This window comes from Eurosta solidaginis, chromosome X (assembly GCF_040869045.1).
Source record: "Eurosta solidaginis isolate ZX-2024a chromosome X, ASM4086904v1, whole genome shotgun sequence".
NCBI classification, from domain to species: Eukaryota; Metazoa; Arthropoda; class Insecta; order Diptera; family Tephritidae; genus Eurosta; species Eurosta solidaginis.
Window position 1 is genome coordinate 45,487,859 of NC_090324.1, and position 15,120 is coordinate 45,502,978.

Sequence of the window (15,120 nt, forward strand, 5' to 3'; positions counted from 1 at the left end):
CTCCCTGTTGGAATGCAACAAGATTCCAATCAGCATGTCATGGGAATCCGGCAGTGCTAAGAGTAGTGTAATGAGGATACGCCATCACAAGGCATAAAAAAGTAACATGACCTGTGTTGTTGGAATGCACCGGATTCCAATCAGCTCGATGCCTGACCCATAAGATTATACTGCCGGAATGCATACGATTCCGGTCAATGACTCATGAAAAAGCATGTTTTTTACGTTGTTGGAATGCACCAGATTCCAATCAACACAGTACTGTCTTGTTCCTTCTTAATGATACATGTTGATAAATGTTCCTCCATCCTTAAGCGAAATAGTTCCCATTTTTTATCGAAGGAATAAAATACCGGCAAATTAAATTAGCTTGTATCTCTTAAATTAGATAGGCAAGTATTGCATTACGTATAGTGGCAAAAGTACATTCAAGACTGATGCAGCTATACAAGACATTGTAGTGCGCGCACCAGATAAGAAGAGGATTATTTTTATCAAAGTTTCGTCGACAAAGGGGTAAATAGAAAGGAACGTAGTGTCTGGATACTCTAGGGGGAACCGCAACAAACAAGCGGCTGAGGAGGTCCGCGGAATCAATTTCTCCAATAATGAGCTTATGGATGAACAATACCCCCAGTAATATTCTCGGATTTTCCAGAGTGGGTAAGTTAATAAGAAGAAGTCTACTTCTGTATGGAGGAAGGTGGAGACTTGAGTCCCAATTAAGGCCGCGCAATGCAAATATCAAAAATTGCTTTTGAACTCACTCAAGACGCTTTATATGCTTTTGAGAAACAGGGGACCAAACGCGTGAGCAATACTCGAGTATTGGACGAACCAGCGATGTGTAAAGAACCTTAGTGAGGTACGGATCATCGAACTCTTTAGCCCATCTTTTAACAAATCCAAGTAAACCCAAAGCTTTGTTGGCTATAGATGAAATATGCATGTTAAAATTCAATTTCGGATCAAAAAGGACACCTAGATCATTTGCAATAAATATACGCTCCAAAGGCGTACCATCTATTACATAAGATTTCAATGCTGGCTTCACTCGGTGAAATGTCATATGCTTACATTTAGAGCAATTTAAAGCTAGTAAATTTGTTGTGCACCAACATTGGAACGAGTCCAAGTCGGCCTGAAGAAGATCCAAGGAACTCAAATCGGTAGGACAGTAAGTGTAGCAAAGTTTTACATCATCCGCATACATTATAGTATGGGAATATAATATTGTCTGTGGCAAGTCATTAATGAAATGGGCAAAGAGCAAAGGGCCTAGATGACTTCCCTGGGGTACGCCGGAGGAAACTCCGAACGATTCCGACAGATTGCACTTGAACAGGACTTTTTGGGTCCGGTTAGAAAGATAGCTTTTCAGCCACATTAATAGGTGAAACGGAAAGCCCAGTAAATCAAGCTTATGAATAAGCAACTCATGGTTGACGGTATTAAATGCTTTGCTGAAGTCCGTGTAGATGACATCCGTTTGCTTGTTAGCTAAAAATCCTTCCATCACTATAGAGGTGAATACAAGCAAATTTGTAGTGGTTGACCTTTGCCGAATAAGCCCGTGTTGGCATGCAGATAAAAGACTAGAACACTGATATTGCAGTTGACTGGTGACAATCTGTTCAAAGACTTTAGGAATGACTGAAAGTTTAGCAATACCCCTGTAGTTTTCAACTTTGGACCTACTACCTTTTTTATGCAGGGTATAGTAAAAGACTGTTTCCAAAGTGCCGGGATTGACGCAGATCCCAGAGATAGCTCAAATAATTTTAAAATAGGCTCATACATGTTTTCGGCGCAGTACCTAAGCACGCAACTAGGAACACCGTCCGGTCCCGGAGAAAAGGTGGGCTTCAAAGATTGAAGACTCTGAAGAACAATATTACCATCAATAGCAGGGTTCTTAATGTAATTTGAGCTATCTAAGTGATAGGGATATTGACCGGAATGAAAACCAATGGATGAATACGTGGACTTAAAGAACTCAGAAAATAATTCAGCAACGTCGTCATCAGTGCAAGCTTTTTTACCTCCAAAGGTTAATGAGGAAGGATACCCAGAAGTTTTCCGCTTTGAATTTACGAAACTGTAAAACTTTTTTGGATTTCTAAAAAATTGGGCTTTACAACAACTCAAGTAATTTTTATAACAAAGCTGATTAAGACGGTGAAATTTAGAACGAGCTATTAGATATTTAGAGAGGTCTGCAGATGCTCCAGATTTCTTGAACCTCTTATAAAGCCTAGATTTAATGTTACTAAGTCTGATAAGTTGCCTTGAAAACCAAGGGGGCTTATTCGAACATAGGGTATAGCGAGTAGGAATGCAGGTATCAAAGAAGCCATCAAGCGTACTGTAAAATATAGAGATATCCGAATCGACATCAGTGCAAGCATAGAGATCCGACCAATCATGGGAAGCCAACAGATCATTGAGCATAATGAAATTCGCTTTGTAGAAGCATCTAGATCGGGGACGAGACTGTACTTGAATCCTACGGGGTAGGCTGATATCAAGTGATATCTCTAGCGTAGGGTGAAGAGGGTCTTCTGGAAGGGATAAAGGTGGTATTCGCGTAAGGGCAGTACGCACCGACCCATCCACAAATACTAAATCCAGCATTTTATTTCCACTATTTGGAACATTGTTAATCTGTAAAAGAGATGAGTCTAACAAGCAATTGAGAAACTCATGTTGAGCAGTGGGAGTTAAAAAGTTTGAATCACTTATATTAACCCAACTAACTGTTGGCAAGTTAAAGTCACCAACAACAACAAGTCGATCGTTATCTCCCAACTGCGAATGCAAATCACAGATGGCCGAGCTATGACTAGCATAAACATCCATATCCGAACGAGGTGGTATATACGAACAGCAAACAATTACGCTATAGCTACCGAATGGAAGCCTAACTGCTATGAATTCGATATGAGAGATATTGTCCAGCGAAATCAACTCAGACGATAGGTTAGATTCAACAGCAATAAGGACACCTCCCGCTCTAGAGATGCGATCACGCCGATAAACAGCATATTTATTTGAAAAACCTCAGAATTGTAATTATCAGGCTTTAGCCAGGTCTCCGTAAAAGCTACAACTTGTGCAGAAAAGTTGAAAGAATTAAGGAAGAATGGAACAAGTTTTGATCGTAAACCACGAACATTTTGGTAATTAATGAGAAGAGGGGACAGATCAGCAATTACCTTTGTGTTGTTATTACTGTGTTCGTCATACCGTTTTTTGGCTGTAATAAAACAGGTTCGGCCCTCGCCTTTCTCGTGAACAAGTGAACCACAGTATGCTTGGGCCAAAAAGAGGAATCAAGTACCTTATCTAAATATTCATCTGAAAGGGATATTTTAAATGAGGAGATGTCTCTCTCATATTTAAAGTTAAATTTATACACATTGATGTTACTAGTGGGTGCAACACCAAGTTTAGAGCAAACGTAATTAGCAATGTCATTTTCGGTAAGCGAGGCGTGTAATCGGGACACAAATACAGCCCTACGAGGTGGCACAGCAGTCACCTGCAAAGGAGTAGCGGATAGCGCACCAGAGAGCTGGGAAGGTGCGGCCGTTATAGCGTTGGTTATCGAGCCCGTACTATTTTTTCCAGGTACACTTGTATCGTTAGCAACAACCCCAGTATCGGTAACTGTTATTGTTGGAGCTAAAGGTACCGCTGGAAGTGTAGGATGAATTGGTGAGTCCAGCGAAATCAACATTGGTAACGTAGAACAAACAAAGCGCTGAAATAAAGAATAATATACCGATTTGGTTGCCCGAAGACCTTCCTCACTGACAATGGGAAGAAGTTCGTGGGGAAAGCATTGAAATCATTCTCGAGCGACCACCGCATCGAACATAAGTTCACGGCAGCATACGCACCCCACGGGAACCCGACGGAGGGAACCAACCGGGTCATCAAAACAACGATAGCGCAGCGTTCCAAGGAAGACCACCGCATATGGGATCAAGAGATTCCCCAAATCGCGTTCGCAATGAATACAGCAAGCCACGAGTCCACGCAAGCTTCCGCGGTGGAAATAAACTTCCGACGGAACCTAATAGCACCACAACAAATACGAACGGAGGGAGCAGTGCTAGTGGAGCGACCTACAGTACCGATATCCATCACCAAGCTATGGGAAGAAATAAAGACCCACCTGCAAGAAGCTTCCAATCAACAGAAGAAATATTACGATTTGCGCGGAAGGCCGTTGAAGCCAAAGATAGGAGACAGAGTGATGAAACGACATCACCCACTCTCCTCTGCAGCAAACAGCTTTTCCCAAAAACTCGCACCGAAATTTTCTGGCCCATACCTGCTGGTGGAGCGGTGAAACTGGCCCACGTCGAACAACACAAACAACCGGTGCACGCGCACTTACAAGATTTGGAGCAGTGAGAATTTTAAAATACAGTACTCACGCGTTCTTATTCCTTCCAGGAAACGCAAAACGGTCGACAGCATGGGCAGAAAAAACCGCCAACCAGCCCCACCAGACTCGCCAAAGCCGATCCGCCCATGGCGCCCCCATTTGAAGCAACTCCATGGCCACCCAACAAGGCCAAAATACAACGGGTGCAAATTTTTTACGGGCCGCTGCTGGTCGACACATTGATGGCCATAAAAGAGCCGCAGAGCGACGAACAAACGCCGACGGAAATCCAAAGCAAACGCGCTCCGAACCCAAATACAGAAGCACTGACACCAGAAAAAAAACAAAAGAAGATGGATACAGAAACGTGCTTTAGGGAGTTAAAAATAAGCCGTCGCCACACTGAACGCAGCAAAAAATTGGACGGTCTCCTGGAAGGGCCAACAAGTCAGGGTGAAAGCGAAGACAAAAGATCACGCGCTGGTGACCATAGCGGGGATGAAACGCCTGATGAGATACACCGACTGAGAAGCAGCAGTCAAGGAGAAAAGCTAGATAAAAGTAGGATTAAGCACTGAATTTATTTATTTGAAATTAATACATTGTTATATTATTATGGTAACATGGTCATATCAAGCACGAGGTTCAAGCATAAAAAGATACATCAAGCTACATGGCTGTCTCGTGATCGAAATACTCGCAATCAGATCGATCACGTTGTGATAGACGGACGGCATGCCTCCAGTGTTTTAGATGTGCGAACGATCCGAGGACCTAACATCGATTCGGACCATTATCTCGTTGCGGCCAAAATACGCACCCGCCTCAACGCGGCTAAAAACAAGGAACAAAAAACACAAGGAAAGCTAGACGTCGGAAAGCTTCAATCACAACAGACTGCCAATGATTTCGCAACTCGACTCTCACACCTGCTCTCTGAGGGCACAACTCATCCTGAAGGAATACAGGAGCAGTGGGAGCATATCTCCAAAGCACTTCATACTGCGGCCGAGGAAAAAATTGGTTACCGGCGGCCACGAAAAAACAACTGGTATGATGAAGAATGCCGCGTTGCAACCGAAAGAAAAGACGCTGCCTACAGGGCTACGTTAAAAGCGAGCGCGACAAGAGGAGTGTGTGAACGCTATCGTGAGTTGAAAAGAGAAGCGAGACGCCTTTTCAGGAAGAAAAAAGCAGAAGCAGAAAGGCGTGAGTGCGAGGAGCTTGAGCTGCTAGCCACCAGGAATAACGCCCGAAAATTCTACCAAAAAATACGGCGACAGACGGAAGGTTTTAAGACCGGGGCAAACTCCTGTAGGAATGAAAACGGCGACCTTGTAACTGATGTCCAGAGAGTGCTTAGATTATGGAGGGAACACTTCTCTGCTCTCCTAAATGGAGGCAGCAATTCACCGCGCAGAGATGAAGAACCCGATCCCGCAATCGATGATGATGGAATATATGTCCCCCCGCCCGATTATGACGAAGTTAGAATAGCAATAACCAGATTGAAAAACAACAAGGCCGTGGGCGCTGATGGATTGCCTGCGGAGCTATTCAAGTTCGGCGGCGAGGAGTTGGTAAGGCGCATACAGCAGCTTCTTAGCAAAATATGGGCGGACGAAAGCATGCCCGACGGTTGGAATCTAAGTGTTCTTTGCCCAGTCCACAAGAAGGGGGATACTGCAAAATGCACCAACTATCGTGGAATCAGCCTTCTTAATATCGCATATAAGGTCCTTTCAAGTGTATTGTGCGAAAGATTGAAGCCCACCGTGAACCGGCTGATTGGACCTTATCAGTGCGGCTTCAGACCTGGTAAATCTACCATCGACCAGATTTTCACAATGCGCCAAATCTTGGAAAAAACCCGTGAAAAGAGAATCGACACACATCACCTCTTCGTCGACTTTAAAGCCGCCTTCGACAGCACGAAAAGGAGCTGCCTATATGCCGCTATGTCTGAATTTGGTTTCCCCGCAAAACTTATACGGCTGTGCAAAATGACGTTGAGCAACACCATCAGCTCAGTCAGAATTGGGAAGGACCTCTCCGAGCCGTTCGAAACTAAACGAGGTTTCAGACAGGGTGACCCCCTATCGTGCGATTTCTTTAATTTGATGCTGGAGAAAATTATACTAGCTGCAGAACTTAACCGCACTGGAACAATATACTATAAAAGCGTGCAATTACTGGCATATGCTGATGACATTGATATCATCGGCCTAAACACCCGCGCTGTTAGTTCTGCTTACTCCAAGCTGGAAAAAGAAGCGGTAAAGATGGGTTTGATGGTGAATGAGGACAAAACGAAGTACCTGCTGTCATCGAGCAAAGAGTCAGCGCATATGCGCCTTGGCAACCACGCTACTGTTGGCAGCCATAATTTCGAAATAGTAAAAGACTTCGTTTATTTGGGAACCAGCATCAACACTAGCAACACCATCAGCACTGAAATCCAGCGAAGAATCAATCTTGCCAATAAATGCTACTTTGGACTATGTAGGCAATTGAAAAGTTAAGTCCTCTCTCGGCGAACGAAAATCATACTCTACAAGTCACTTATCGTACCCGTCCTGCTATATGGGGCAGAAGCATGGACCATGACAACAGCAGATGAAGCGGCTTTGGGAGTGTTTGAGAGAAAAGTTCTTCGAAAGATTTATGGACCTCTACGCGTTGGCGATGGCGAGTACCGAAGAAGATTTAATGATGAGCTGTACGAGCTATACGCAGACATCAACATAGTCCAGCGAATTAAAACGCAGCGGCTGCGCTGGCTAGGCCATGTTATGCGAATGAAAGATGATGCTCCGGCCAAGAAAGTGTTTCTATCGGAACCCGCCTATGGAAGCAGAGGTAGAGGGCGGCCCCCACTCCGTTGGAAGGACCAGGTGGAAAACGATTTAAACTCCCTTGGTGTGACCAATTGGCGCCGGTTGGCGGAGCGAAGGAGCGACTGGCGCGCCTTGTTGGACGGCCATAACCGTTTAGACGGTTAAGCGCCAATTAAGTAAGTAAGTAAGTATATTATTATTATTATATTAGTAACAAAGTTGAAGTACTATATATATAAAAAAAAAAAAAAAATGATGATGAATGAGAAAATGAAGAGGGAAATTTTTTTTTCTGCCATAGGCACACATTAAAGGGGACGCGGTACAGTACGAAAAAGGTAATAGTCGAGTACTCTCCGCCACCCCAACAAAAAAATTACCTCAGGAATCTTTCTTTTTATACATATAATCTTAGTTTTAAGGAAAATGAAATTTATTAAACCTGTAATGTTAGCATTAACTTAATTAAGCATATATGGAATAACTGTATATTTTTTGAAAAAAAATTTCAATAAAACGATGCACGCATACACACCGGCAAAGCCGGCATAACGGCACACACACAACCGCTAGGCCAGGCCTGGCGTGATACTCCTCTTCCTCACAGCAGCTTTCCGTCAACCGAAGTGGGAAGAGGACTGTAACGTAGCGTTACAATAGTATGACCCCTTTGACCCTTTTTCTCCTACGTCTAAGACCCCCACGCTAACCCTTTTTCACCTACGCCTGAGAGTGTACATACATAGTACAGGTAGCCAACAGCAGCAGCTTCATACCAATGCATGCGAATAGCATTTGGCGATAACAATAATATGCACACAGTACGCCAACTCACAGTAAATGGCAAACTGAAGTACCCAATTAGCGGTTCAATTCTCACTCGCATCATAGCAGAAGCAGTATAAAAGAGAATGAATTTGCTGTTATCATTTCATTCCTCGCAGGTTAGTCAGAGGAAGTCGTTGCTTTATTAAGCAACCCAGTCACTCCTCCTGACTAGCTGAGTTGAAGGGGTGCTGCCTTGGCACTGGTCACCCCTTGCTTGCGGGGACAACGGGTTGTCGCCTTTATAATTTTCTCGCACGTGTCCCAGCTAAGTAAGGGGGGCCTGCCGCCTTAGGGCTACCCCACCCCTTCCTCTCAGCTAAGGCTCCAGCCGACCCGTTTCGGCAGCTGCGTAGCGTGGTGCCTGCGGGTCCCAGTTTCTCCTCGCAGCCTATGAACCGGAAAGGACAGAGCTGGTGTACCGCCCCCGGCACCTTACCTTAGTGTGCAACCACGGGGTGAGCGATGTCCAGCGAACGAGCCAATCCCACCTCCAGAGGGAAAGGGGGTGCTGCCACGGCACTGGTCATCCCTTGCTTGCGGGACAACGGGTGGTCGCCTTTATGGTTTTCTCGCCCATGTCCCAGATAAGTAAGGGGGGAGGGGGCTCGCCGCCTTATGACCACCCGGCCCTTTTCCCCTCCGCCACGGCTCCGGCCGTCGACCGGTCCAGCAGCTAAAGGGGCTACCGCTATGCCGTAAGTGTCACTCCCCCTCAGCCCATGGATCGGCCTTCGAAATTCCGGCTGGTACAACCTCGCGTCCAGCCCTGCATTCGTGCGGGAATGGAGGCGGTGGTGTCCAACTGGCGGACCGTATTAACCATAACTATTTTATTCATTCCTCGCAGGTCCCCCTTCCGCCGCCACTGGGACAGCGTCATCACGGGAATCCGCCACCAGCAACCGCCGCTACTGGTGTTGAATCCCAATGTGCATCATCCTCCAACAAATGCAAAAGTTGGCATACTTCACGGTATGTTTGACACAAATGACCGTTGACTGCTCTCAATTCTTGAAATGATTTTAGGCCATTTACTTTAACTAATAACAATCTCAAATAAAAACCAGCATAAATTAGATCAGATCAGACTAAAAATCATAAAAAATAAAAATTATTGAACTGATCGCAAAAAAAAACAAACAAAAACACTCAACATTGTTTGGATGTACTGTATATATTCTCCCAATTGCTTCTGTTTGAAAAATGCCAGGATGCCCATGAACTGCTGTTCATTGTGTACGTCTTTGAAATTTTTTCGAAGACACATTCCATGTGAAATACTGAGGCACTTCAGAATATAACAAAGTTATCGCAAATGTATCAGTTTCGCATAATTTGAAAAAACCTGTTAACGTAGTTGCTGGTGGTTGTGTTGCTCTTTCCAATACATTTGCTACATTAAAATAAACACGTTGGCCATTCTCAAGATGTACAGCCAAGTGAATAACCGCAGTATGTCTTTCGTGCATTGGAAACGATATAATCATCCAGACAGCTTCATTGCTACTAATATAGCGCCCCATTTGATACTGAGTAATTTCATCATTTGTATTATCACCAGCAAGACCGAAAATTGCCATATCGCTCCCTTTATTTACATACTTGCAAATATATTTAATGGATTTGACAGAATTACAATATTCCACATTTATATGAGCATTGAATATTTTCGATAATAATGGACGATACGAAACCACCCAACGATTATCAACTTCAACTTCCTGGTTATGCATTCTAATGGTTGCATATTATCATTAGGAGATCTACGTCGATACAACGTATATCCGTCATTGTCCGTTATTGTGTCTGCAGTAAATTGCCTTGGGTATCGTTTCGAAAACTGTTCATCAATCATACATGGTGAATTCATATTTAGTTCACCTAACGGTCCATGTATCATGTTTTTAACGACAATTTGAAATAACTCAGGATCAGCAGTGTGATCAGGAATTCCAGCTGATATCAGCTTATCGATTTGATCCGGAGTTTTTTTATGTACCAGCCAAATTAGTATATGTGCGTGCGGCAATCCCCTTTTCTACCATTGGATGGAGTACATATGGAAACGCACCTCCCCAAATACATATAATTTCACAATTAAATCCATAAGTGCTTTATATTTTTGCCGAAAAACACGCGCAGTAATGTCATGATGATCGATTGTCGACTGTCCTGCAAATAAATTGTTTTTGATGTCATCCCACTGCGGATTACAGGTAAATGTAATGAACAGATCCGGTCGACCGTATTTTCGTACATAACACTAATGTTGGCAGATCCCGTGATTTTTGAGGAACAATGTTATCTGTGAATGTGACCTCTCAGTCACATCGTATTTTATCCGTGACTGTGGCTGTGACATAGGAAGAGGAAGAGCTACCCTTCAAGACGGTGGCTGGTGATAGTTCACGCACACATTCAAAGCTTTTTTTGCTCTCCACTAAAAATGTCACATTTGATACTGTCATCGAAATGACAGTGTCATATTTAATAAATTAAAAAATCTAAAAGGATTGGTTGGAACTGTATCATTGTGGTCTGCAAACAAAAGGCGGCACGTCCGACGAGAGCCTGGATAACCAATTGACATTTGCATTGATTTGAGCAATGCTACGAGCAGCTGTTGACATCAGCTGCAACCATTGCTAAGTACTTTATGCAAATTTAGAATGCTATGCTGGATTTCTTATATAGTTTCTCTGATGATGAATTGAAGCGTGAAGCCAAACCGGAGGGGTGGAACGAATATATTAATGGTATTGTAAAGTCGGCACGTGTGTTAGCAAGTCGTTTGCCTGGAGAAGAGGATTTCTTACGTGATCTGGAATTGTTTCGTCTCAAAATGATATTGCGCCTATTACACGTATCTAGCTTCAATGGTAAAATGAATGCGCTAAATGAAATCAATATAGTGCTAAGCTCATATTCACATCGTACACAACAACAACAGCATTGTATGCCCGATGATGAAATGGATTGGTTGACGGCAGAGCGTAAGTACACGTAAACAATTTAATATAAAAATGTTGGCTTTTTCATTGCGATTTTATTTGGTACTAGAATTATATCAAACTTTCTGATGTTTTGTGCTCGAAAGACGCCTTGCTCAGCTACAATATGTTGAAAAGTCGGAGAAGATAATACGATTTCTATAAAAGAACACGCCTCAACACTTGAAGATTTGGATACAGTATGGCGTGCACAGATTAGCAAACATGAAGCAATTGTTAAGAATGTGCATGACCTTTTGGCGAAATTACCTTGGGATTTTACGCCCGAATGGATCATCTGTTTGAATCATTCCAGGTAGATACAAACTTTCAACATATATGAATACAAAATTAATATTACTTGATATTTAAGAATAATTCAAATTTTCACTATGTTTTCTTACTATAGGCTAGTATGACCGCCACTAATAAGGGTCAGCGTGAAGGGCTTCTCGAACTAATAAGGCGCCTTGCCGAGGACGATAAGAATGGTTTAAAGGCTAAAAAGTGTTAAAGATTTTTTGAACGCTTGCCCATAACCAGAAAATACCGCCAGAAGTATTAGGTCAAGTATTACCAGCGTTTAATACGCGAAATTTGTTGCTTGTATATTTAATCGCCCAGTCGTGCTCCGCGCACTCAACAAACACTTAATCGCCAACAAGTAATTGAACGTTTGCCAAATGATTATACTTTCATCATACTTGTTACGAACAGTTTAACTGCATATATGGGTAAAATTCTCAACATGATTGCTGAAATGCCGAATGTTGAGCGGAAAACTATACGTATTGATGGACGTTATCCGCATAATATGCAAATACAGGAGCGTTTCGATTTTCTCAAGTTGTTAAAGGATGGGCACCTGTTGTTGTGCGCCGAACAAGTAAGAGATTATTGCAATCGTTTTTCATCTATTAATAAAGGCGTTGTCAGTTATTAATTTTAAGATTTGGGTTGGTGTTTTTGTAGCAGGTTGTTGTTATTGTAGAGTACTCGTTATTTATAATTTGTAAGCACCATTGTATATATAATGAAAGGAATTAAATGTTTAATTTTCGCTTTTACATACATGATAAGGAGGTCGAGGTGGATAATTAGGGGGGTTCGCCGTCTTTTAAAACCCAATAAATCGCAACATCTAGACAAATATACATTAGCTGCTGAACAGCATTCCATTCCGACAGCACTAATAATCAATTCCTGTTACTCGGCATCACAGTCCATCCCAACAACTGCTTTAATAATATATACATATTTTATAATATAATTTTGTTCAATTTGTATGCTTCTGTAATTTATCTGTAATCCGTAACTATATTTAATCTGATTAATTGTTAAATTTGTAGACTACTAAATAAATAAATAAGTGGTAATTTTAAAACCCAATTTTTTGTTATCAAATTCTTTTTATTTTATCATAGTCAGCCTTTAGTTCAATTAACATTTAAATACAGGCACCAAAAATATTTTATGAAATAAAACTGCAAAAATTGTATATATTCGTACATACAGAAAAAAAATTAAATCTAAATACATATTTAATCAATCTTAGTAAAATATTTTTTTTGGATGCGTTTAATTTAAAAATGTTATACAAAAGTTTGATTACTGTTTAAGAAGATAAGCATCTCAGTTTTTTTTCACTCAGTCGTGAGCGACGGTCGCTAACTATTTGGCCTGCTTTCGAAAAAACTTTCACATGGAACAGAAGATGCTAGTGCACATAAATATTTCCTTGCCAAATCTGCTAGCTTAGGGTATTTAGCTTGTTCTGGAAACTATTCGATCCTCTAAATACCGCTGCATTTCAATGATGCTTTTTGCTTCAGCACTACCTTTCGGTCTATTTTGGTTGGCATATTGATCGAAAGTGCTCCAAATGGAAAGAAAATATTCTGCAGGTTCGTCTACACTCTCAGACAAGGGAGCCGATTCTGCCCTGTACAGTTCCATAAGATTACTTTTCACAATTTTTTTATAATTTTCTGCAGCTAATTTATCCGTCAATGCTAATAATTTAAACCTAGGATCCAAAAATGTAGCTACAGAAAATGTGTTGCTTTTTTGGATATTGCCCAATCGTTCCCGAATACCATTTACAAAAATGTCTATAACCTTGCGCACAGGATCGGGCCACACTTTTGTTAGAAAATGCCTGTAGACGTCCTGAAGACCATTTGTAATCGGTATTACCAGGGATCCCGTACAATACGTTTCGCGACTTATGGTTACTGTAGCGTCTTTGAATGGTTGACATATTATACATAAATCTCTGACTATTTTCCATTCTTCACTGGACAAGGTTAAAAGGTCCCTGTTTAAAATAACTAGCGTACATTTTACTGCTTCCTCAAGTGCAGCGAATCGTTCCATCATTGCAAGAGTAGAGTTCCACCTAGTCTCAACTTGTTGAATCAGCTTCAACCGGTCCCTGCCACTGTTTCGTTTATAGCTCAGAAAAACTACGTTGACTGAAGAACTTTTCTTAAAATAAGTAACTATACCTTTGATCTTATCGATTATTTCAGCAACTTCCGTTACACGCAACCCATCTTTAACAATCAAATTCATTGTATGAGCCATATGTTTCCAATTCAACTTTGTTGTAAGGGCACATTTTACGTTGCTGGCATTATCGGAAACAGAAAGCAAAATTTTTCTTTCTACATTCCAGTCACAGACAATTTTGTGTATCGCGTTAGCTAAGTTTTCGGCCGTATGGTTAATATTGAGCTCTGAAGCCGACAATAGTATGGATTTCAGCTCAAACTCCGGTGATACAAAATGTGCTGTCACAGCAATGAAGCTAGAAATATTTCTTGAAGTCCAAAAATCCGTTGTAATACAAAATTGGTTGCCGCCTTGTATCATTCCTTACATTTTATGTCTGCACTGTTCGTACAAAGCAGGAATCATGGTTTTGGAAACTACCCGTCTGCTTGGGAGTACGTACATAGGATTCAAAGATTTCACAAATTCCCTGAATCCTCTGTCGACTACAACGCTAATTGGTTGTCAGTCTATAGTAAATAACTGCAGAAGCTTGCTATTCAAACCCTCTTTTGAAATTGGGCGATAGTGTTTTATAATTTTGCATTGTGTCATCCGTTTTGGTGCTGCACTGGAAATTGATGGCTGCTCTTCAGTGATATCAATGACAGGTTCAATTTCGATAGGTTGAGGTTTATCCTGCAAAGGGAAATGCATACATACACAGGGACACTAACAAAGCTTGGAAGTCGTTAAAATTTACCGCAAGCTCTTCCAGTTGTACGGTCGGATGCCTCCGAATCATATGTCTCTTCAAATTACTTGTCGATGTTTTATAAGATGTTTTGCTTTTGCAAATATTTCATGTGGAAAAAGAATGATCAACCTTTTCAAAAAACTGCCATAGGAAACTGGTTTTGGATTTTTTTTACATCTTTCATAAATAATTAATTTTTATAAAACTTTAAGCTTAAAGTGCTACACTCCAAATCGCCCCAGTCCAGTCAATACGAGAATATTAAAAATGAAACGATTTTCAGAACGTAAGTAACAGACGTATTCACATCAATAGAAACCGTACTCAAAACGGAATGCAAAAAAAATATCCATTCCAAATACATATACATGCATGATTTTACATGGAGACTGCGCCATCTGCTCCTAATTAGTCACAGCACGAATCACAGATTCATTGACTCATGTGATAGAGATTATAATTAAACGTGATTGTGAACGAAGTGCAGATGCTATCACAGTCGGTCACTCACGGCTATTCCTCAGAAGCAATCACAGCGTTCAGCTGTGATCATGTAGTACCTGTGACAGGTACACACACAGGTACACGGATATTTCCCAACTCTACATAACACATTGCGCCTTGTGCATATTCGTTCATATTCTGTGGGCTACCAATATAGTTAAACGTCCGATGTCATTAATATTTGCATCATTCGCTTTCGCATCTTGCAAATGAATATATTGTTCAGATCTTAATTTTCCTTGGTTGAAACGAATAAAATTAAGACGTTTTGTTTCAATTTGGCATACATATCAACGATGTACTGATGTTATAGTT

At 41.5% G+C, this 15,120-nt stretch overlaps 1 protein-coding gene across 1 annotated transcript; it reads left to right on the forward strand.

The window, feature by feature from the left end:
• The first annotated feature begins 10,366 nt into the window (after positions 1 to 10,366).
• On the forward strand, positions 10,367 to 11,308 carry LOC137234608 (probable ubiquitin carboxyl-terminal hydrolase FAF). The gene is made up of 2 exons (XM_067758060.1): positions 10,367 to 11,054; positions 11,122 to 11,308. Exons 1-2 carry the CDS (start codon positions 10,736 to 10,738, stop codon positions 11,139 to 11,141), a joined length of 339 nt encoding a protein of 112 aa, XP_067614161.1. The 5' UTR covers positions 10,367 to 10,735; the 3' UTR covers positions 11,142 to 11,308.
• Positions 11,309 to 15,120: the final 3,812 nt, after the last annotated feature.